This window comes from Caloenas nicobarica, chromosome 16 (genome assembly GCF_036013445.1).
Source record: "Caloenas nicobarica isolate bCalNic1 chromosome 16, bCalNic1.hap1, whole genome shotgun sequence".
Lineage (NCBI taxonomy): Eukaryota > Metazoa > Chordata > Aves > Columbiformes > Columbidae > Caloenas > Caloenas nicobarica.
In genome coordinates, this window is record NC_088260.1 from 1,973,125 (window position 1) to 1,996,014 (window position 22,890).

At 40.9% G+C, this 22,890-nt stretch overlaps 1 protein-coding gene across 1 annotated transcript in view; it reads right to left on the reverse strand.

The window, feature by feature from the left end:
- Positions 1-21,095, reverse strand: part of ADGRD1 (adhesion G protein-coupled receptor D1) — a 127,433-nt gene extending 106,338 nt beyond the window's left edge. The window contains exons 1-11 of the mRNA XM_065646347.1: positions 20,534-21,095; positions 20,399-20,435; positions 16,813-16,896; positions 11,957-12,079; positions 8,915-9,094; positions 7,481-7,735; positions 5,981-6,045; positions 5,070-5,225; positions 2,775-2,834; positions 1,854-1,971; positions 858-968 (exon numbers count right to left, since the gene is read on the reverse strand). Of these exons, the coding sequence (XP_065502419.1) occupies positions 858-968; positions 1,854-1,971; positions 2,775-2,834; positions 5,070-5,225; positions 5,981-6,045; positions 7,481-7,735; positions 8,915-9,094; positions 11,957-12,079; positions 16,813-16,896; positions 20,399-20,435; positions 20,534-20,704 (1,360 nt within the window). The 5' untranslated portion in view covers positions 20,705-21,095. The remainder of the gene's footprint in view (positions 1-857; positions 969-1,853; positions 1,972-2,774; positions 2,835-5,069; positions 5,226-5,980; positions 6,046-7,480; positions 7,736-8,914; positions 9,095-11,956; positions 12,080-16,812; positions 16,897-20,398; positions 20,436-20,533) is intronic.
- Positions 21,096-22,890: the final 1,795 nt, after the last annotated feature.

A 22,890-nucleotide genomic window follows, 5' to 3' on the forward strand; every position in this document is an offset into this window, starting at 1 on the left:
ACAGATCCGGGGGACACTTGGGCAGTTATTGAGTATTTCTCACGGCAGGTTACTGCAGCCAACCTCGCACTTTAGCGATAGTGGCCAACCTTCCTCCAGAGAGGTGACGGCAGGAAGGTCTCTGGGTGTGTAAGTTCGGTGGGCTGGAATTCGAGGCACATAGGTCACATTTCCAAAAATTTGAGGATGCAGGTAAATGGTTTTTTTGTAAACAGTTTCCTGCAAACCTTGATTAAAACATAGATAAATGACTCCAAACATTGTTATTTTGGACTCTTGACTAGAGTTTCATATTTGTGTCATACCTTACTTTTGAGATTATTAAAATTTTAGCATAGATATGGATTTCTGAGTTCTGTGGGTTTTTTGCCTTGTCTGTAGTTTAAATCTTCTTTCTGTTTCTGTAGCTGCTGTTGCTTTAACCTGCCGTTTTATACTGTAATTTCATACAAAATTTTAAGTGTGATTCTGCATGAAGGGATAAGTAATACCTGATCCAACATCCTGGAATTTCTTGAAATAACCAGTTCAGATTATTAAAAATAATTTAATAATTTATAATTTATTAAAAATAATTACAGCTTCTCCGATGTAAAAAGATGTCAAAATTAAATGGCTTCAGTCTCTGTGGCCCAGCTGTATTATTCAAGATTAATTCAAGTAGTATGAAAATTCTACCACATTAATCACTCATTAGTATGACAGGGCAACTGCTGCCTCTTTACAGCCAGTATTCTCAAGAGCAATCAAATTGGTTACTTGGAAAAATAAAGCAAACCAAAACCTGTTCTCAAGCAAAATCACTTTTAGATACCCTGTTTACAGGACTCTGCTCTTCCCTTTAAATTTTTCCTTACCTTTTTCATGAAAAGCTTCACTGGGAATGGAAATATAACTCTGTCCTCGAGATGGAAATCGATAGTGAGACAAATTCAGAGTCTGAGGATGCATTTTGACCAAGCTGTAATCTGTGCAATAACCCAAACAAAAATATGATAAAATCAATAGCCTCTACAACCAACTCGACTATTTGACTAGACCGCCCTAATAGCTACGGCAAGTCTTGAACATAAAACACCAGATGTTTGCAGAAAATACAGTAAATTCCCCAAGTATAAAATTGCCTTTTATATCTGACTCCATACACGTACTGTTAACGTGCCATGGATCACTTCACCCACACTCCAGTACTGAGCTCACCGGGGCAGGCAAAGCAGATTGATAACACTCTGCCGCTGCCATTGGAGGCACCAGCTCAGCCCTGCAGAGCTCCATTGGAAAACGACAGTGGCCAAAGCGTACGTGCAATAATTAATGGTAATGGTGAGCGCTCATGTTCTTCACCCCCTCACACAGGTCTCAACAAGGCAGAGCAGACAAATTACCTTTGCTACCTGTGGCACCCAGAGACACAGATGAAATTGCAGTTCTAGGATGCTAAACAGCAGGAAAATGAAATTCTCCTAAAAGGTCAGAACAATTCCTATTATTTACAATTTATTGCAAAAACCTTGCAGAATTAAGGTTTTGTAGCATCCAGACATCTGCAGCTTTGAAGTGCTGCAAAAGAGCTCTAAGCCCTTTAACTGCCTATTAGTATAACTAGATTCATTTCCTAGAATTCATATTCTAAATCCCTCCCCAAATAACCTCAATGAAGTTCAAGTACAGTCAGAGCTGATTACCTCCGGACTACCCGCACAGTCACCTTTCTACATCTGAAACAAACTGTTCAAACCAGAATATTCAAAACAGAAAATTCTCTGGTTTGATTTCCTCCTTCATGTTGGCAAAGGAGGGGCTGCAAACACGGAGACATTTAGGACATCCAGACCATTTCTGCTAAGTCGTACCTGCCACAGATGACATGCCCTCAACAGTTAAAGGCAACGAATTTTCGTCCAGATTGCACGTCATATGAGCCATCACACTGTCAATAGTTTGAATTAAACTTCCAAATATAGGAGTGGTCTAGTGGAAGAAAAAAAAAGAGAAAGCTCTAGAACCATAGAAATTGCAGATCACAGCACAAAATGCCAAGGTGCCACGTGAAATTCCTGTGTGAATCATCACTCAACCGTCCAAAGGCAAATTGTGACTTTCTCCACAACCTTTTCCACGTGTAGTAGATAAAACGTTACACAAATTGATGCCACTCAGAGCCTGACCTTATAAAATACTGTGTTTTATAGAATGTCTCCAAATGACCATCTGCCCCCACTGGCCTTTGACAGTCAGTTGTACTCAGGACTCAGCAGAATGAGGCCGAGAACTGAGCGGGTGATTTTGACAACATCGAAAGACTGGTATCGATTGCTTTTGGAACATGCGACACTACAGCCTGGCCTTTTGTCTTTATTAAAACCGTCCCCAGTATAAAGCTACTTTCAAAGTGTTTCTATGTCAACCTACAAAGCAAATATAAACTTTTAATCATAAAAGTTCAGTGCTAAAAAAGGAGTGACGAAACTCTTTACTGACAATATGTATTATTTTATAATAAATACACCTTTGTTTCATTCATCCTGAAATATGTGGAAACAGTGACATATAAAGTTCCCTTGTTTCAACCCTCAAAGACACATTATAAAAGAAAATGACAATTGTTCTGCTTGTGGGTCTTTACTGAAAATATGAAAGTGACAGTTGAAAATAGAAATAAGTCATACTGCCAGAAAGTGCCAACAGGAACCACAAAGGCAAGCAGTTTCATTCCTATCCATGTGAAATTGTGCAATCAAAGCAACCTACACATCTAAGTCCATTTGTCTTACCTCCGGTACATCAATCCAGTTGAGCAGTAACAGAAAGTCTTCAATAGCTTTTAAAAATGCCTAAAAGATAAATAAAACTATATTATTTGATTGTTTATTAATCAGCTACATCTCCCGATAAGGATCCAAGGCAGATCTCCGCTGGGATATCCGTAGATTCAGTTTAAGACGACGAGCCCATTTTCATTCAAGCCACAGATTCGTCTCCACCTGCCAGCACCCTCATCACGTTCTCTGTGGTGACATTTTAAAGTAATAGTTTGTTTATTAAAAGTAACACCACTGTGAAACTCCCAAAGTGCAAACCTTATACCAGAGCTGAGGTGCCAACACCGGAACTAAGACTAAAGTGAACTTATTCTCCCATCTTATCTAAACTCGTATGACATTAATATCTCTTTGAGTCTTAAATGACCAGATATTTCAACAGCACTAGATAAATATCTGCGTGCCATCACTCGTACAATTCGCCGTCTGCTTAGTGGCTGCACATAAAGGTTGGTTTTGAGGGCAAGATCTATCATGGTGGGCACTGTTCACATTCAGCGAGTGTCTCTTTTCAGCGTCGCTCCAGAATCACTCCAAAAGGATGCGTTAGGCCACTGAAAACAGAGGAAGAGCGGCAGTGCTGGCGCTGCTGAGCAGAGCAGCAGTACAACAGAAAACAAGTCGCATTTGTCAGAAGCAATGCAATATAAACACGTGTCAGTCATCAGAAAGTTTATTGCATTATCACTTAAATCAAATTTTCCTGTCCTGTGAGGCATACGACAATCAGGACAGAGACAGCTTTGCAGCAAACAGCATGCGTGCTCGGTGCCTGTCTTCAGGGAATTAACTGCGGACAATACAAAGCCCAACCATCAATCAGCCAAATGACAGAGGCAGTGTGTATGATCAGGACTCTCTTGCATTTACCTCCCAAAATAGCTTTGCTAAAGATAATCACGTCCCACGTTTCTGTCTGCAAATCACTTTCACGGCACACAAAGCAGCATCATATTGCGCGAATGAGCAGAAAAATGGCAACTGAAATGATGTGGGAAGCAGGTACAATATCTGACAGGATGATGTTCCTTTTTCAATTTATAGCCCACAACATTTTCAGCAAAACAAGGGAAATGAAGTCTTAGAGCTTTTTAGAAGGGTTTTTGCTACATATTAAACTGTGACCCATGAAATCCTAGCTTCACAGTTTGCAAATGCTAAGCTTTTAACAGAAACTATCGATTGCTGTCCCTGTCGTTTTCAGAAGCATTTATTTATATTCTTTGTCTGAGTAAATAATCCTTGTCACCCTGGTATTACCTGCAGGCTTAGAGGAACAATCACCAGGGAGGCCAGGGCTGATTACTGTAATAACAGCTTTCCAGCCTGCTGAAATCAGGGAATTAGACACCCACGGCTTTACAGAAGGCTGACTTTATGTCAGCAGAATATGACCACTTGTCCTCAGCTCAGACTGCAGGAAACACCTTGTTTCTAATTTTTTTTTTTTTTCCTGCGTTGTAGATTAGCTTAAAAATAAATTACTCAATCAAGCTTTGGACCTGATCTCTCCACGAACCAGTTTCAGTGGAGATTTGTGGTATGTCTGCGCTCCTGCCACCGCAAACTGCTGCAAGGATAACGCACAACTCTGCAGAAGAGAAGCTGGAGGAGACGCACAACTTGCACTCCGCTTATTGCGGGAGCAATAAATGCCACCAGAAGGCTGGGCAGGCAGCAGTAACGGAGAACTTTAACCCTCTAGTGCAGGTGTGAATCTCCAAGACAACGCGCTGCAAGTTGAGACTCGGGCAGGTCCCCGATCCAGCCACAGCTGGAGCTGCCCCCGCGCCCAGGTCTGTTTGCTCTCAGCTCACACGTGGCTCCATTTGCTGCTGTCGCCGACCACAGTGTCTTTACATCCCGCACCTGACAGAAAACTGTCCGATCCGCTGGATTTTGGATCAGCTGGGCCATGCAGAGAGATGCTGATTTTTTTTTTTTCCAGAATTATATATTCTTTATTGAATACACTTACAGCTGATCAAAAAAAAAAATTATTTTCTACTCCTCTGTTTCCTGCTCAAATAAATAATTATTTTTGATGTGTGGCCACGATTCTGGAAATTTATAATTTATATATTAAATAATGCCCCCAGGAACTAGAGAGACCCTTAAACTATTTTCTCTGGTTGAAGCTCACGTTCTGCTTCTTCCTAAAACAGCTACTGCTTTTTTCACGTGTGTTTTTTGCATTCGAGCCGGTGGAGGAATTTCCGGCTCCGCGCGCAGATGTGAGACGCTCACCTCGGTGAGGCTGAGCGCCGTGCTTTCCGACAGGGGTTTGTTGGGCAGGCTGAGGGACACGTTCTCCAGGTAGCCCAGCATGACGCGGGGGGAGTGGAACTTGCCTCGCTCCTCCGTCAGGTTGGTGATGATGGGGCGGTAGGCGTTCGTAGAGACCTACAGGAGACACCTCTTCAGAAACCACTCCAAACACCAACCATTATCTATAGCTTGAGCCATAGCAGACATGGTTACACACGAGGCTACGTGAGCTAAGGGAAAAGGAAAACACGCGAGTAGAGGATAAACACTATACAGGCACAGCTGCGGTTTTTCATTAGCCATCCGGGTCCTGTTTGCCATGGTCTCCTGAAAGTGCTCATGAACACAAAGGAAACGAGCAGAACATTAACACCGCAGGGACCTGTTCCAGTGGATTTTCACTGTCCTGCTAATTTTGTGCAGGCTAATTGTATGTATTCTCCATATGGTGAATTAATTTCATTTAAATCTTTTTCATTAAGCATTTACTGAAGAGATGAAAACTAATTTTATTATTGTAGTGGGATTTTTTTTTCTCATTTTAAAGGAAATAAGAGGAAAAATTAGCAAAACGTTTTTGAATGTCCTACGTCTTCAAAGTTCATTGAGATTTTTCAGAAGTTTCTAAAGTTTTTTCTCCTTTTTTTTAAATGTAGAGAATATTTTTATTTCACAATGAATTCCCTTTATCTGTCCTACATTAACAGTTCTGCGGTACTCCCCTCTTCCCATAGCAGCTCAAGGTTCTCCCTGTGCATATCTGAAAATGTTTATAATTGGGGTACTAAAATAAGTGCCACTAAGGAAAATGGGAAAGTGTGGAGGGTCTGTAACTGCGATATGCACACGTATTCTGACACTCCAGAAGAGAGTCATGAGGAACGTCCTACCGCAGGGCTTGTGGTGCTTGTCATCACAGACCATGGAAGTGTTGACGAAAGCAAAACTTGCACACCTGGGGAAAATAAAGGAGAGTGTTAACAAATCTGATATTCCTACTGCAGGTTGAATCTCTTCTGACTGGAAGTCAGATCTTTGCTGTTCTGTGCATTTATCTTCAGTACCGTAGCTAAGCAGGCTTGTTTAAAGCATTTCATTTATTGAGTCATCAATTTGATTTCATCATTTTTATATAGATGAGCCTTGCAATTTAGCCTCAGTCTTAAACACTTAAAATTAATCCTTTGTTTGCAAACAGGAAACATCAAGTGTTATATCTGAAAAAAAGGACAACTGTACAATTAAAACACTGTCATGCCTCTTCCTTCTCTAGCTCTTCTCCTGATATTTATGCGCTCTCCCAGTCAGAATTTTTGAAGACTTTCATAGGAATCATTGTTTAAAATCAAAAGGTTTTAAAATAAATAGCCTGAGAGCAAGTGCTATTGTTTGTGTGGCAAAGCAAATAGATTTCTTCATTATATACCAGACGGAGGATTTTCTTTTTCAGTGATGTCAGTTCTACATGAGCTAGTTTATATTTTCTTGGTTGATAAAATATATTTTGTGTATATTTGATTGCTGTAATTGAAGCTGGAAGTCAAACGCACACATTCTCATCTCGGCATGCGTCACAAGTTCTGTTATTCAAACGGTTTCTGTTGTGAAAATGGTTCCCATGGGTTTTAAAGCACAAGAGCTATGGGTGTAGCTTCTTGAGCTCCCAGTAACCGAGGAAGAATAAGAAAAGCAGGGAAACTGCCAGCAAAGGCAAATGTTCCAGATGCCCCAGAGCTTTATTCTGAGATGGATGTTTCCTAATTGCTACTCACACACAAGCACTTCATAGCAACAGCCTTTCTTGTACTGGAAAGTTTATTGTAAAGATCCATAGAACAACTGACAGGATTTACCAGCCAGTCTCCTAAGTCGTTGTTCTAGTCTTGGTTCTTTGTCTCTTCTATTACATTTCAGCTGATATCTTCGGGTATTTTTTTAGTTCACAAGCAAACACGAGTTTATAAGTCTTTATGATTCCAGGAAGTGGAGAGAGAACCATTATTACCCACAGCTGCTGGAATACACTGAGTGACTTGGCTCCAAGTTACACAGAGTGCAAGTCAGAAATCCAGAGTTAGACTTTCCTAATACTGTTCTGCCTCAAGTCTAATTATTGCTCCTCTTCTCTGGATCCTGGGGACCTAACAATGGCCGGATACTTCAGGTCTTGATAATTTTTAGTGACATTTTTAAGGAGTTAGAACCCAGGATAAAAAGACTGCCCATCCAAAGGCAGCTGAGCACCTCAGTGACATCCTTATCTGACTTTCTGCCCCTAAAAATCACGTGCAATAGCTGAAAGGTGTACGATGAACGCAAATCCTACACACTGAACATCTAAGTCAGCATTTTTACAGAAGACGAATGATGACAGCCGTGCACGTACTCACCAACAGCAGCGGTAAAGTACTGCTCAATCTCATTGGGGGTGAGGGCCCGTTCCCATATAATGAATTCATCAAACGCCCCGTTCACGTAGCGCTTGGTTGGATCCCCCTCAGTCCCCGTCAGCAGATTTGCACTGGGGTCTCCGTAATCATAGAAGACCTTCCCATCTGGATCAGTGGTGTTTAGAGTCCCATTGACGTAGACTTTCAGTCCTTCTCTCGATTTCCAGGTAAAGAGAATATGAGTCCAATAAGGACCTGCAAAACATTAGAAGTCACAGCAAAATCCATGAATCAATTCCATTTAGAGTCTTTCCTGTTCAGTAGGTTTTTGCTGACTTGTGCAATGTTATAGAGCTGTGTAGGAAGTGCTCGGAGTGAATTATAGAATGCTGATGTCATGTATATTAATCTATGTACCCATAGGGAAGCCCATACCTTGGCAGAATGCCTGTTAGCTTTTGTCTGAACTTTTACTTGGGTTCACTGCAGTTTCATAAATTACACTTGCTAAGTATTATTGGCCAGGATTTGAAGTCTCTTCAATACTGTCTCAAACCTCAGTTCAGCAAGAACTGCATAAAGGCTCCAAGAACTGGAGAACAAGCAAATAGACTAATTAAAAAGTTGCCACAGTTTCTCGGTTGTAACTGAGAGGCTGAAAACACAATATTAATTTTCACTTGGACTGGATAACCCACAAAATGTGTGAATTATTCTTACCATTTAGCAGCTTTTCTCTTAGAATAAGATTTCTAAACTTTATAAAATGCTGCTACTACAAGGTGAGAACATATTATTTTACCAACGTACAGGTAGTCAAATCAAGGCAAGAAAAGATTTAGTGACTTATTAGAATTACTAGAAGACCTGAATTTGTCCCAGTCACTAGGTAATACTGCACCCCAACAATATGCAGTTTAGACAGAAGCAGTAAGATATGCGATACACCAAAATGTTTATTAACGCTGTGCCATGGCACAAAACTTGACACTCAACAGATGACAAAATGAGCAAAGCACTAAACACCTGGTTAGATAGTTACCAAATAAAGTCTTAATTTAGGAGGCAGTAGAGGACAGCACCTGTATCCAGTTTCAGAATATACTGAGAACTGTCAGCAATTAACCTGCATTCGTTTCCATCTAAGCACTCAATCTATTGATGTCAATAAGAATTCCACTTCAGAAAAAACTCAAAGTTGTGTCCGAGGACTGTTACTGAGCGGCAGATGTTCTATAATACACTATCACTGTTTTTCCAGTTCATACTTTACATCTCGCTCCCCCCATCAGGGGAATTCTTGAGCACAGAGCTCTGCAGCTATTTGTATAGATCCACGTCTCTTTCCTGAAGTTGTGCTCTCACCACTACACCTCTCTGCAAGAACAAAGTAAAAGACCGAGAAATTAAAAAAAAAAAAAAGATAAACTTTACCTGGTGGACTAAAGCTTGCTTTCCACTTCATCATGGCGTTTCCACGGGTGTAAAATTCCACTGAGCCTTCGCCTTCATTTGAACAGATTTTGAAACCACTGGAAATGACTTGTCCACCAGAGGCAGGGAGAAACTTGGCCTGCTGGTCTTGAGTCTTCCAGAAAAAGGAAAACGTTACTCCTGATGAAAGCAAGTGAAAGGAGATTTTAACGACAAAACCAAGTGTCATCAAAAATTTCCAATACTGTAGAATACAGAGAGTGAGAATGCTTTTAAGACAGATCATCTGCTAGCATAAACAAGGACAGCGTTTTTAAAATCAACAATGCTCTAACAGTTCCAAACCAAATCAACGTCTCTTCCTTGGTTTCACATCACATGCACATACCCAGCATGTAATCATTGCTTCCCAAGTAGCTTCTACCAGTTAAAACAAAGTTCTTTGGGCACCAAAAGTAACAAAGTCATCTTTTCTTACAAATTTATGCTTCCATTCCCTCTGCCGTATCTCTCCAGTGTCCTCATCCTCCTGTGATCTTTGCTTATTTCAAAAAACAAGTTGCTCTCTTTTCTCCGCATGCTCCACCAGCATCTACGTCCTTCTTTGATGCTCCCCAAACACCAGCAGAGCCAGAAATAGGGCTCTGAGTGCTCGGGGCTCCTGCCCTGCCCGCCAGCACACCCGCACCAGCCAGGAGCAGCCATTGCTGATTACACGTTAATTCTTCCAAGCATGTTATCGTGTGTGTTTTCACACTCCAGTGCTCCAATAATTGCTGAAAATAACGAACCGATGTAAAAAAAAAAAAAAGGATAGGAACAGAGGCAGGGTCACAGTAAAAATACTGAGGTCCTCACCTACAAAAAAAACCAAAGAATTCTTTCCTAAAATGCAAGTGCGATCCTCCAAGTGCACGCGTGATTAACTTTGTCCACAAACAATCCTGTTAAATTCTCAGTAAATTTGAGTATTATACCACGAAACTGCAGAACTCTTTGAATTTAACATTAGCGAAGAAATATGATTTCTGTAAGACAGCTTGTCTCTTTAGTAGAGGTTACCTGGAAAGGCTTGACTGCAACACAAGCAGCAAATGAAGCCTCCCCTGCGCTCCAGGAGTTCACAGTGGCTCTGCTGTAGAGGTTCTGCAGTCAATTGCAATTACAAAGGAAATGGCTCAACTAAACAGCTCCTAAAAATGTTAGTCTCAGAATTTATCGTACAAAGCACAATAAAAACCGAGTTCAGAGCAAGTCAAGAAGAAGTTTATGCAGCACAGAAACGGGAGAGATTTTGCCACAAAGAATCATAATGAATTAAGTTAGCAACGACCCTGAAGATCACCTAGTCTAAACTGCCTGCTCAAAGCGGGGCTTATTTCAGAGCTAGATCTGCTTGCTCAGAGCTCAGCTGTCAATGTCACCACAGGAGCAGGCCGCGCAGCCCCCACCCACACCGCGAAGAAACTTTTTTCCTTGGATCTAAACAGCATTTCCCGTGCTTCAACGCCCGCCACATTTTCACTGTGCATCTCCGAGATAGTTCGGCTCGATCTGTTTCTGTAACCACCCATCCGGCAGCTGAAGGCAGTCCTTAGCATCCCCTTTTCGTCACGGCGGACAGAAAGGCCTCAGCCTCCCCTGCCGTGCCATCCCAGCCCAAGCCACCGCTGGGCCCACTCCGGCTTCTCAGCATCTCTTGTGTGTCAGGGGACAGAAACAGGACACGGCACTTCAGATACGCTCTGGCGAGCACTGAAGAGAGGGGATTACCCTTTCCCTTCACCTGCTGGCCGTGCTTTTCTGACATGTAGTCAAAAATATCTGTCCGGATGACTTTACAGTTAGCAGTTCGGCTGCCCGGGCACTGTGAACTCTGACAATTTGCTACCAGAGAGCCCAGCACAAGTCAGTGATTCCCTCGAAATATTACGTGCATTTCTTGTTAACACCGTTTTTTTTAAACGTTTCATAATTTTATGATTAAAGTTAGAAAAGCCTCAGCTCACTACTGTCGGAAATATTCCACCCCCCCCCACACACTCTCTGGAACATACATTTTTTTAATATTTCACACGTTCTTTTTGTCCCATTAAATTAGCAAAAAAGTTAAAATTTAAATCATTGCAGAATAAATAATTTAGCTGTGTAATATCTTTCTGTCTAACAGATCTTTCTGTTTATCCTCATGACAGCACCCATCAATTCACATGATCCACAGACCGTTCCCTAACTGCTTTATCCATGATAAACTGAGCACCACGGAGATGCTAATCAATTATCATTGGCCTCCTAGAAATCAATTAGTGTATGAACATCATCAATCTCAATTTGCTAGAACCTGACGGACGTGCGCTTAGAGCCATAAATGCTGTGAACTCCCACCCGAAAGAGTTGAGACCTGTTCTAAGCACGTTGCAATACCTTCGGCAGCAGATAAGCCAAGTTCATATTCGGGTTTCTTTAGCACGCCAGTGACAGCTGGAAACACGGACACCGCACGGACGGACACCGCACGTTCCCTTGTGTTCCCCTATTACTGATTATTTATTTTATTTTTTTTTTTACCTGCTACAGTGATTCAGTATTTATTGTCTACGTGATTTCTTCTTTTCACGTTTTATCTGCCGAACGTTTCAGTGGTTTATGTTTCTAATGTTCTTGTTTGTGAGATGCTGGGAGTGCTCCGGTACCATAAAAATAATTTATTCTGATTATTATGTTATACTATAGATGTAGAAATAATACAGCTTCGTAATGATTTTTTTTTCCCAGTGGTATGAAAAAATATGAAAGATACATATTGTATCAGAAAATCTGCCTACAGTAGGATACTCTATAACTTTTTCTAATATTCTCAGGTTATATCCATGTACCATCTGCTTTCAGCAATCAACACTCAATTCTTTTAAAAGTCAATGAAGAATAACGTCAAGCTAGAATTTTTGACAATTTGTTCCAGTGAGGAAAGAAACAATGATTATTAAATTACATAGTTTGACAGCAAAAAAGAAACAAATGGTAATTAATGAATTTACCAACCTTCAGGTCCACAAACTTCTGGATTACTAATGCAAGAGTTTTGATAGCTTCCGAAGAAGAGAAAAGTAACGCCTTTCTTCTCAGTGACGTAAATTCCTTTGTTCACCATTCCTTCTACAATATCTAAAGGAAAAGCAAAATGTTGTTTAAGATTTAGATAAATGCAGACTTCCTGGAAACAGGTTTTTAACAGGCTCATACACCTCACATGCTTATCTTGTCCTCACTACAGGTTTGCTTTTGTTTGGTTTTGTGGTGGTGTTGTTTTTCCTCTTAGTTTTTATTTGAATTTGGTGGGGGTTTGTAGATGGCTTTTTAAATTTTTTTTTAGTTCATGCCAAACCTCAACACAAATGTCACAGTTTCCAGGTATCTTCCCCTCCCTTTAAGGAAGAAATCACCAAGTTCTGTCTCTAATTGACAGATAAAACTTAATTTCTTTTAAAAATTTGAGTGTGTATTATGGAGTGAAGCAAACACTTTTAAGTTCTTCTCAAATCACTTGAATTCTAAATTAATCTAGCCAGAATAAATCCCATAAAGACTTGTGTTTCCACAGCATTTCCTTCGCCGTTGATGTTACTCTTTTTAAAAGTTCATATTGAATATATCTTATTATGTGAGAACTGTGAAAATTGTCTATAAAGCAGATAAGTGAGGATTGAGAGTAATTAGGGTCATTTGAGGTTCATTATTAATACAGTTCACATCTGCCAGCACACTTTTACTGTTGGAGTAGAAAAATAGTGGGTTTAGTATTCTATATAAACTTCCCAGTGTCAGAGCAGTGCGAATGATGGTTCCACCATTTCCATCTTCCTCCTTGGGTCTGGTTTTCCAACAACCAGATGTGAGTTAATAGCTAGATGTAAAGTGGACAAGAAGTCCTATTTCAATTGCACCTTCGTAAGTATAAATCCTAGTGATGCCAGTTAAGTGACTCTAAGCTTATTCTGGTGTAGATGTAACTGGTTTCTAATCTGGCAGGTTTCTGCCCAGAGAGTTGTCATTTTCTGTGCTTCATCTCCCAGTGCGTTGATGTAAGGAATAATAATAATTCAAAAAAACCCCCAAAAAAACCCCCCAAAACAAAAAAACCACCACTACACACATTAAAAGGACATAACTCTGCAGATTTTTGCTTGCTTTTTTTTTTTTTTTTTTACATGTTAATTGAGGCGTCATAATTGACAAGATCTTACTTCCAGGCTTTGCAAATTTGCTTGCATTTGTCTTGTTTAATGTGTCCTTTAAAAATTACCGTGAAATGGTGAAAAACAGATGGCTTCTGCTTCCTTTTAACATTGAATGAAAAGAAAAAGCTCAACCTACTTGTTCTTAAGTGTTCCTCTGAAATGTCATCTCTGTTTCTTTTATATAAATATTTTAGGTTTTGGAGAAGCACTGGGACCCATCCTCCCGTGGGCCACTTGAACGAAAACTCAGCGTTAACTTTGAATCCAATGTTACAAGAACCAGTCAAGCTTGACAAATGCAGAACAAAAAAAGATGTAAATCCTCACCTACAGTTGCAGAGAAGTTAGAGTAGGCAGAGTCATTGGTATATACAAAGGTAGAGTTATGGGAAGGAAGCACAGTGAAGTTGTGGATTCTTAGAGCTGGGTGGAACAACAAAAGAAAATAAGCAAATGAGCAAAACAATGATTAAACAATCAGTAATGAAATGACCAGTTCATATCTCTCAACATAGCACAAATCACACATGTTAGCCAGTGGCCTTTAAAATTAACACACAAGCACTGCTTCCAAGGACTCGCGGGCACATGAATGCTGCGTTCTCTAACTACACAAGTTAAGCAAATACAGTATTCCTAAAGTTTAGGGGTTGTCTTAAAAAAAAATTACGGTAACTGAGGAGAATAAAAAAATATTAAAAAATACAACTGCAGATGCAGGGCTCTGAAATCTAATCATGCTGGCAAGGAACTCTGCAATTATAACAAAACCCATGACACTGGTGCAACAGCTGGGGACGATTCAAGTCCCACGTCCAGCCCTGGGCTCAGGACCAGAGAAGGACCACAAAGGTGATGAAGGGACTGGAACATGTGAGACACGAGGCGAGGCCGAGGATGCTGGAGCTGCTCAGCCTGGAGAAGACAAGGCTGGGATCTTGTCGGTCTGTGCAAACACCCAACAGGAGGTGCAGAGAGAGCACCAGACTCCCCCAGTCACATCCAGTGAACAGATCAGAGGCAGTGAGCACAAACTAAAAACACAAGAAATTCCACCTAAACATAAGAAAAAAACCCCTGACTTTTTATGTCTGACAGTAACATTTTATCCTCTAGTATTTTTTTTTTTTTGATAATTTAACAGTATCTTGTGCACTGTCATTATTTACCCTGGGCAGGCAAATAGAGCTTGATGGAAAGCCCATGAAAGTAAATAGAGAAAGATTGATTCGGGATTTAGACCGACTGAGCTCACACAAAGGAGAGGTAAATGCTCTTAAAAAAATAGAAAACACCGGCATACACAAAAGCCTCAAGAAAAAAAAGCATGAAAAGAGCGGTCAGCTAAAAAACCTGAACATGGCCACATGTTTTTTTGTTTGCTATATTTCAAGTTGATTGTTTCCCTGCTGTGATAACCAAAACATTAATTTGCTGACACTCTCACAACACAAACACCTTGAGAGATACAAATCTGGCTTCACACACAATGACTTCAACGAGTGAAATGGATTAACGTGACGGACAGATTATGATGCTTCAAGGATTTAAGAGGGAAAACATAGAATGAAAATAATTGCATGATATGATGAGTGGAAATAAAAAGACTCTAGCAATAAACAGAAGAGTTGTGTAATCAGAATGGCATCAAAAACAAGCAAATTGTCACCTGCGTTAGATTACAACAATAAAGAAAACATTTATATCAAAGTCAGATAACAGATACATAAAACTTTTGCTGGAGGCAGTTGAAATAATAACTGTGTATTATAACACACAATATAAGCAGCTAAGAAGAATTTGAACTATGCACGACAACATTAAGGAAATAATTCAACATTGTCAGAATCGCAGTGCAGAGAGAAAGGCTTTTGGATAGCGGCATCCTTGGCAAATAATAGCAGGACAAAGTCCTCCAAACCTTTTTCAGCAAAGTCATGCAGCTGGCTAATTTATAAAGATATTTCACGCAATGTCATACTAGGAGTCCAAGGAGATTGCTCACGTGAGCCAGTCCAATGCCTGTAAGTGAAGGCTTGTAGGTTCAGGAATTCTATATATTCTGCTTCGTCTCTTTCAAGATGCTACTGCAAAGATTTCTGAACTTTGATGAGATAATGTAATTTAACATAATTTGAAACACAGCCTAACACCAGCTGTCATTTTCCCAGGAGCTATATTTTATATATCACTTTCAAACACCTTCAAAATGACCCTGTTGTAACATGGGCCCCACAGCAGTGCTAGATATAGAGTGCTTTACTCTTCTTCAAACTGTGTGAAGTCCCATGTGAGAAAATTACTTTAACACAGTGTGAGAGAACTCATGTTAAGTTTTGTAAGCCAAATTATGAATCTATTGAAGTCAACGGGCATGCTGCCATCAGCCTCTAATGGGAGCAGAATGTTGCCCAGATTTATTTCTGGGCAGTCCATTTCATTCCTTTAAGAAACTTTGTGGAAAAGATGGGTCAAAGTTTAAGCTTAAAATTCTTGAACATCTCTGGAATAAAAGGTTTTAGATATTTATGGAACTTTTTCCCACTTAGGAGCAGAGTGATGTTGCCATTTTTGTGTAATAAATAGCAATAACTTTGCACTTCTCTAACGTTTTTCATGTGCAGTTGTAAATGTCTCTAGCTCCTGATTTCATCTTCTGCAGGGGTCTCTCTACAGCCACCAGCAGCTTCCCTTGCACTAGCACTGAACACGTTGGCTCAGCTGCCCCAGTGCGAGAAATCCCGGGGAATGTACACCAGCCCGGCTTGGAATCGGCTGAAATGTCAGGGGAGAAAGAAAAAAGTTCCCGTGAAAATTACTGAGGGACCTTTGAGTGTCGGAAGGAGGCCGGGCATAGCTGAGAATTTCATCCGAAAGGAACGTCCCCGCAAGGCCGTGGTGCTGCCACAGGAGCCAGAGGTTCAGCCGAAGCTCCGTTCCTCACACCACCTGGGAAGACCCCATCACCCTTTTTGTTCCTGATGTAAACCAGCAGAACCAGAAAACGGCTGAATCCAACCAGGCTGCCTTTTAAAAATCACTCCCTCGGGGATCCTGCAGTCCTGAAAACTGACTTTCAAACCAGCAAGAGCTTTTTTGCCTTACCAAACCTCTCCTGATTTCGCCCAATTGGAAAACTAATGCTGCAATACTGCTTTTAAGGAAATATCCAAAAGTACAAAAAAAAATGAGTGAGAAGTATTCAGGTAAGAGCTTACACTTCTCTTTCTGTGAATACTACATACCATTTTGAAGAGTACCTGAAGAATTTGGACATTTAACTCCTTCCAAAAAGCAAAAAGCAGCAGACGTCTTCACTGCTGGCACAGCCAAAAGTCATGAGTGTATTAGCGCATGTTACGCATGTACCAAACCAACTAAAAACGTGATTTCAATGACACTCTGGATCATAAACCTTTTCTCTTTATAACCTTAACAATGCTCAGACAGCCCATAAAGTGTCTGAGAATACTCTATAAAAATCAGTTCACGAATGCAGTATCATTTGGACATTGGAGCACTGCAAAAACATTCACTAAAAAAAAAGATCTCAACTGCTGTGGTGCAAACACCAACCCTTCCACATCTCCTGCTCCCTTCTGCTTACAGACTGACACAAATACTTATGTTATTGCCATTGTCAAGGAATCCTTTGTCTACCTCCATTCGTATCCCGAAACTCATGAATTCCATCCACATCTTCCAACGGCCAGTAATGGGAAGCTGATGCGAGAACTTTGAACCCTTCCAAGAAACACAGATGAAAAGGTTATTAATGTGAGACCCAACAGGGACTGTAGCAAGTCTCTACAGGAGAGAACGATAAAGGGGTTCAACAGGTTAAGTAAAACAAGATATGTCACGCAAATCAAGTACTACACATAAGCAAGTTCGTAAGTCAAAACGGCAGAGGAGATTAAAGCCATATATCTGATCGAGCACTGAGGAAAACCCGGCTTTCAAACGCAACTGATTTTTGCTCTAATTGCACTCAAAACGTGTAATAATCTCTAACTAGATCTCTGCTAGTGTGTCGGGCAGCCTTTGTTGATGTGACAGTTGAGAAGGCATTCAGGAGTGTTTTGAAGACTTTACGAGGATTTTAAGCGGCCGGCGGCCAGCGCGGAGCGCCGGGAAGGGCACGGGGAGCACCGAGCCCCCCACGCTGCTCCTGCCTCCCCGGGGTAACCCAGCCTCTGCAGCTCCCCGCAGTCTCCCCCTCTTTTCAAACCTCACCGGAACGCCGGTGCAACACCTTCGGGTTACACTCATCTACGTGGCTCTTTCGCTTTGACGTGTATGGAGAGACACTGGGCAGAGCCGGCGAGGAGCAGCGCTTGGTGCTGGGGCAGGATGGGGGCACAGGGGCCTGCACGGTTGTTCCTGCAGAGTCTGGCCCCCCAATCTCTCCAGATAACTCACACCTTAGCAAGGTCGCATAGCAGAACTACACCCTTTCACAGAAGGAATCCGATGTTCCACAAGAGAAGACATCCCAGAACGTTAAGCAACATATGGAAGAGAGTTGACTCCTCCGCATAAAGCATTAGTTACTCCTTCAGAACCTTCTCCGCTACACCAAAATGAGAACAACTCCATGGAGCTGGTGAGAACGTTTTGTTTTCCTAAACATCCTCCTTAGCAACAGGTGGAGAAGCTGACGAAAGCAAAACATCGGTTGATTTCCATTGACAGATTTATCTGTACAGTCTAATTGATGAGTTTGAACAGATTTTAGGAGATGCAGCTACACAACACTGACCAGAAGTAGGCTGCCCAAAGCAACCAAATTCTGTGGTAACAATTCTGTTTTAAGGGCAGAGCATTAATAATGTAGGAAAAAATGAATGCAATTTATTATCTGGTTAGCTGCAAGAAGCCCTTTATTCTCAAAATAATCATTTTAACCGGCCTTGCTGAAATAAATTTATAATCTCCTATATCTACGAAAGTTTTAGAAGGTTGATACAGATAGACAGAAATTTTACTGTGAATGCAAGTGAGAATGTGTTTTGTTCGGTCTCATGGCGTATCATCCTATTATTAATAGTTTGAGTTAATCTTTTCTTCAGGAGAGAGGGGGATAGGGAGAATAGACGACAGGAACATAGAGAGCGCAAGTATTTATATTGCAGCATATCTGGAGTTCTTTGCCCTACAATCATTTTTCATTCCCAGGCAATATTTCAAGAACCTGAGGTGCGAAGCGTGTAGAGATAAGTTTCTTAAAAGCCGCTTCAGCCGTCATACGCCATACAAAACTCCCCACACCTCCTGTGCAAATTAAACCACATCACGAGCAGCGTCCTTTGACATTTACAGCCTATGCCCACACCGTTCTTCACTCTTGAGATCAAACCAGCTTGCTTATTCGATGATTATTCTGTCATCCTGGATACAAACATCATGGATATGGTGGTGCAGAGAGGGTCCTAAGATTTTTTTCAATAAGAGTGCGAAGCTGATAAAATCACTAAACACCACAAGCAGCAGCTGCAGATCTGAGAGCACAGAACGAAAGGAAGCCCTGCCTCTTGTGAGGATACAAACTACTCAGACTTGCTTCCAAACTCAACTATACCAAAGATACCTAACAAATGATTCATAATTGACCAGGATCTATTATTAGCCTACCTAACTAGAAAGGTTTGCAGTTGACACAGAGGTTTTCCCCCAGAGAGGGAACATGAGGATCAATAGGTAGGATGGGGCTGTCTTTAGAGGCACAGCGGAGGTTCTGTGGCTGTAGGTTTCCTTTGAATATTTGGAAGATCAAGGCACAATTGCTAAGAAAAGGACAAAGCTATTGCCAACATAATAGAGTAAGGACACAGAATAAGCAAGTGCAAAACCCAGTCTGAAAAATTCCAGGCAACTAAACTCAACTAAGCTGAGCAAAGCAAAGCACACTGAGGAAATGGGATATAGGAATGAGGGGTTTGCATTTACGTAAACTAAATCTGGGTATGTGCTTAGTTCCGTCTTCCAAGAATGTATTCTGGCTGCTGCAGACAAAATGAAAGTTATGAATTTCTGTGGTATTAAGAACATCCACATTTGCAACCTGTGCTAAGGTACCTCCACCCAACTTCCGTCAAAGTACCAGTTCCATTTTGCAGAGCACAGAGCAAGCCTGCTGCGTCACAGTGGGCTTCTATGCAAATATTTCTTTCTCCCATTAACATCTCCTCTTTGTATCAGGGGAAAAAAGAATAAAGTTAAAAGAGGTGGTAGAAAAAAAAAAAAAAAAAGAAAAAAAAAGGAAAAATAGAAAAGAAAAGCCCTGGGAGAAAATGATTTGATGCTAAAAACTGTGTCACAAGTATTTTAGCAATAATAGCAGCATCATGACAAAGGGATTGCCAGGATTGGCATCAAACAAACTCATAAGCAGCAGCTATATTCTAAGGAGCTTACATTTAAAAGCTAAAAAAAAAAGAAGGGGGGGGAGGAAATCTATAGGAAATGGGATTATTTCATTGTTTTTGAATGAAGATAGAACAAAAGAAATTAATAGAGCTGAAGCTGTTGCAATAGCAGACAACATGGCTTTTCCGCATCGCTCTGTGTTTTGCTTCGAAAATAATTGCATATGGTTAAAACTTAAAAGCACAACGCAATACATGAATTGGCGAAGCAGTAAAATTGTACTTGTACACCACCATGAGGCTTGAGGTTAAACTATTTATATAAACAGCAGAATTCTGCAGTTACACACACAGACCCCAAAGAATCTTTGAGTAAGTTTTTCTTTTCTACATTGAAAGCAGACGAGAGATCCTTAACGTGTTCTATAACTGATTGGAACTTCAGCTCAGAAGCTGGGAGGAGAGGAGATGACCTGAAACCGTGCTTAAGTACTGCACAGCGTACAAACTGCATATCGCCCGCAAATCAATGAGTTGGAAAGGCTGAGCACTAAGGGAGGAAAAAAGAAAATAGTCTGTGTAGAGATGTCATCAGAAACTCGTGCTCAAAAAGGTAATAACAAACACACTGTATATAGGATTTCTCTACGTATCAAATACCCTCCATTTTTCTCCAAATACATTTCTATGCAGAATGTTTAGTAGGCAGGTTACTGAATTTAAAATGACTGGGCCATTCCGATACAGAACACAGAGCTGACATTCAAATGCAGGAGCACAGCTTTTTTGGTTTGTGTTTGTCCAATTTCTAGTAGCTCCAAAGAAGCAAATAAATATGTAAGTACGTTGTCATAAAATGTAAATAGAACATTCCTTACCTGGGTGTTTGGGTAGCTGGGAATAGTTTCCAGACACCTGCATAAAAAGACATTTACACAATGAGACCCGGTGTGGCAAAACTCACCAAGAGGAATCCGAATATCTCTCAATACTGACCAGAGTCAGAACATTACCTGGTATTTGTACTGAAATAAAATCAGCAAAGAATAACAACGACAGAGCAGAGATAAGAAATTCTCCATGGTGTATTTAAGGTTAAAAGCGCAACTGAAACCAAACTCCTGCAAGATTTCAGTCATAAGTTTTCTTTTGCTACTTTCTGTGCGAAAAAGGACGTTTTCCATGCAGGTACACAAAGTCCATTCCTTCAGGGCTGACAAAATATCCTTCCAGACCCTTTGAGTGGTATTTGCTTGCTTCACACTTTGATCTCTTCATTTAACTATAAAGAAGTTACCGTGACGGGAGGAAAGTTAAAAGAAACACATCGGATCCGAAAGTTGTACTGAGCCGTGGAAAGAAGCCAAAAAGTTTCTGTTACGATCTGTGCCAAAAAGAAAAGATTTTGTTTTCGACTTTCTTCCTATGGTTGTCTTTTCCTTTCAATTACATTCCCGTTGCAAGAGATCTGAAGCCAGTTTTAGTTTTGCCAGCGAGAGCACACAGGGCACAGAACTCTCTCTCCTTCCTCACAAACGGAGCTGAAAAGAGCTGAAAAAGCTGCTCACTCCTCGCTGTCCCGCGCACGTTTGCACCTCCATCCAGACCCTTTTGGGTGGGGAGCGGCTGGGGGATGTCGTCATCCTTTCTTCTCAAACTTTGTCCCATTCTGGGACTCTATTTATATCCCGTTTTGCTGCCTCCGCTGGGTCCTAACACCGGCCAGCAGCAAGTGGAGAGGGAACGAGCCGCAGCGACCGCAACAGCGACCGCAACAGCGACCGCCGCTCCGGCAACCCGGGCGCTCCAGGGGAACCAGAGCCAGGGCGAGGGCTCCGAATTCAAACAGAACAGGTTTGGGGCAGAAATCTGGGAAGGAAAGCTAAGATTTGCTAAAACAACAGGTTGTATTTCTGTCTGAAGAAACATCACTTTAAAAAAAAAAAAAACAAACCACACCACCAATTTAAATCACGTGGCGCTCTGAGGAATTAATTTTACTGTGTCTCTATCAAGAATAGGAAACCGAGGCATTAGTCATTTCACTGATTTGCTCAAAGTTGCACAACTAGGAAGGAAACTAGGAAAATACTTCTGTAGTTGCTACTTTAATTTCTTTGTATTAAAAAATACTTACATTTTTTATTGAGAGCCTCCCAGTTACATTCTGAACTATGTCGCAAGCATTAATCATCATTTTATATGTAAAATAGCAGCTGGAATTAGTTGATATTCTTCAGGTACTCTGCTCCCCTGTGGTAAATTCTTGTTTTCAGTTCCTTCCAAGTTCTTTCTTATTATCAGTGAAATAAATTGAAAGAGTAATATTTTAAAATTTTACAAGCTTTCCACCCCTGTTCACCTCTCCCTTGCATTTCCACGTCAATCCCCTCTTCATCCTCACACGAGCCATTTAAAGGTGATGTAGGCAAGATGAGGAACCAAAAACCTGAATCGGACCATGCTAACACCTCAGCAAATCTCCAACTATTTTATTTGCCTTTTCTTTTGCCAAAAATTATGCCAATACATCAAACCTTATTTTCAGCCCCAGGTGCTTACTTGTGCAGTAAAACATCCTCTGCCTTATCCCAACTTCTGCACCAGGCTCTTGGCTAGAGTCATTCGTCACTTTTAGGATAAAAAAAAATTCCATCAACACTTTATATAGAGCTCATATAGTGGGAAGCCCAACAGGTGGCAGTAGCTGTGGCCCCGATTTACCCAGCCGGCTCCCCAGGTCTATAATGAACTTCCAAAGCTGCTGGTAGTAATTAGCTCCTTGCAAATGGCTGGTTGACTAGATGGGACTCCAGGCTCCAAGGACCGAAGAGATCAAAATTAATTTTGGAAACTTTAAGACATTCATGCTGCGTGAATGCTTCAATGTTACCAAAGTTTAATATTACAAAAATTCAATATTGAAATAAAAATGCGTATTTCGTTTGTAACCCTGACTTAGGATGTACAACAAAATAATTTTGAAAATTTTGCATTTCGGTTCCTACAAAAATGTAGCTTCCCACTTAGTTATAACCAGTCTGACTTTTGTTCGTTTCCCTCTAGGTTTTCTTTAGGTTCCTTCCCCTCTTTGCTGTCAGCCTGAAGGAAGGGGAGGAGTTGTGTGTAAACCCTAGGAATTTTGCATCGCATACAACAATAAGAGCCACCCTTAGAAATAACAGAGAGCTGAAGCTAAAAATCCTGAGAAAAGCTAAAATGTAAAAAGAGAAAGACAGGAATTTGAAATATTTGCCAAGAGGGGCCTGTTAAGGGAAAGAATATGCTTACCAAAACAATAGTGAGAATCCCAGCAAACATGTTCACTGCCAAAAATTTTTGTGGAAACAGCAAATTGCAAGCAGACATT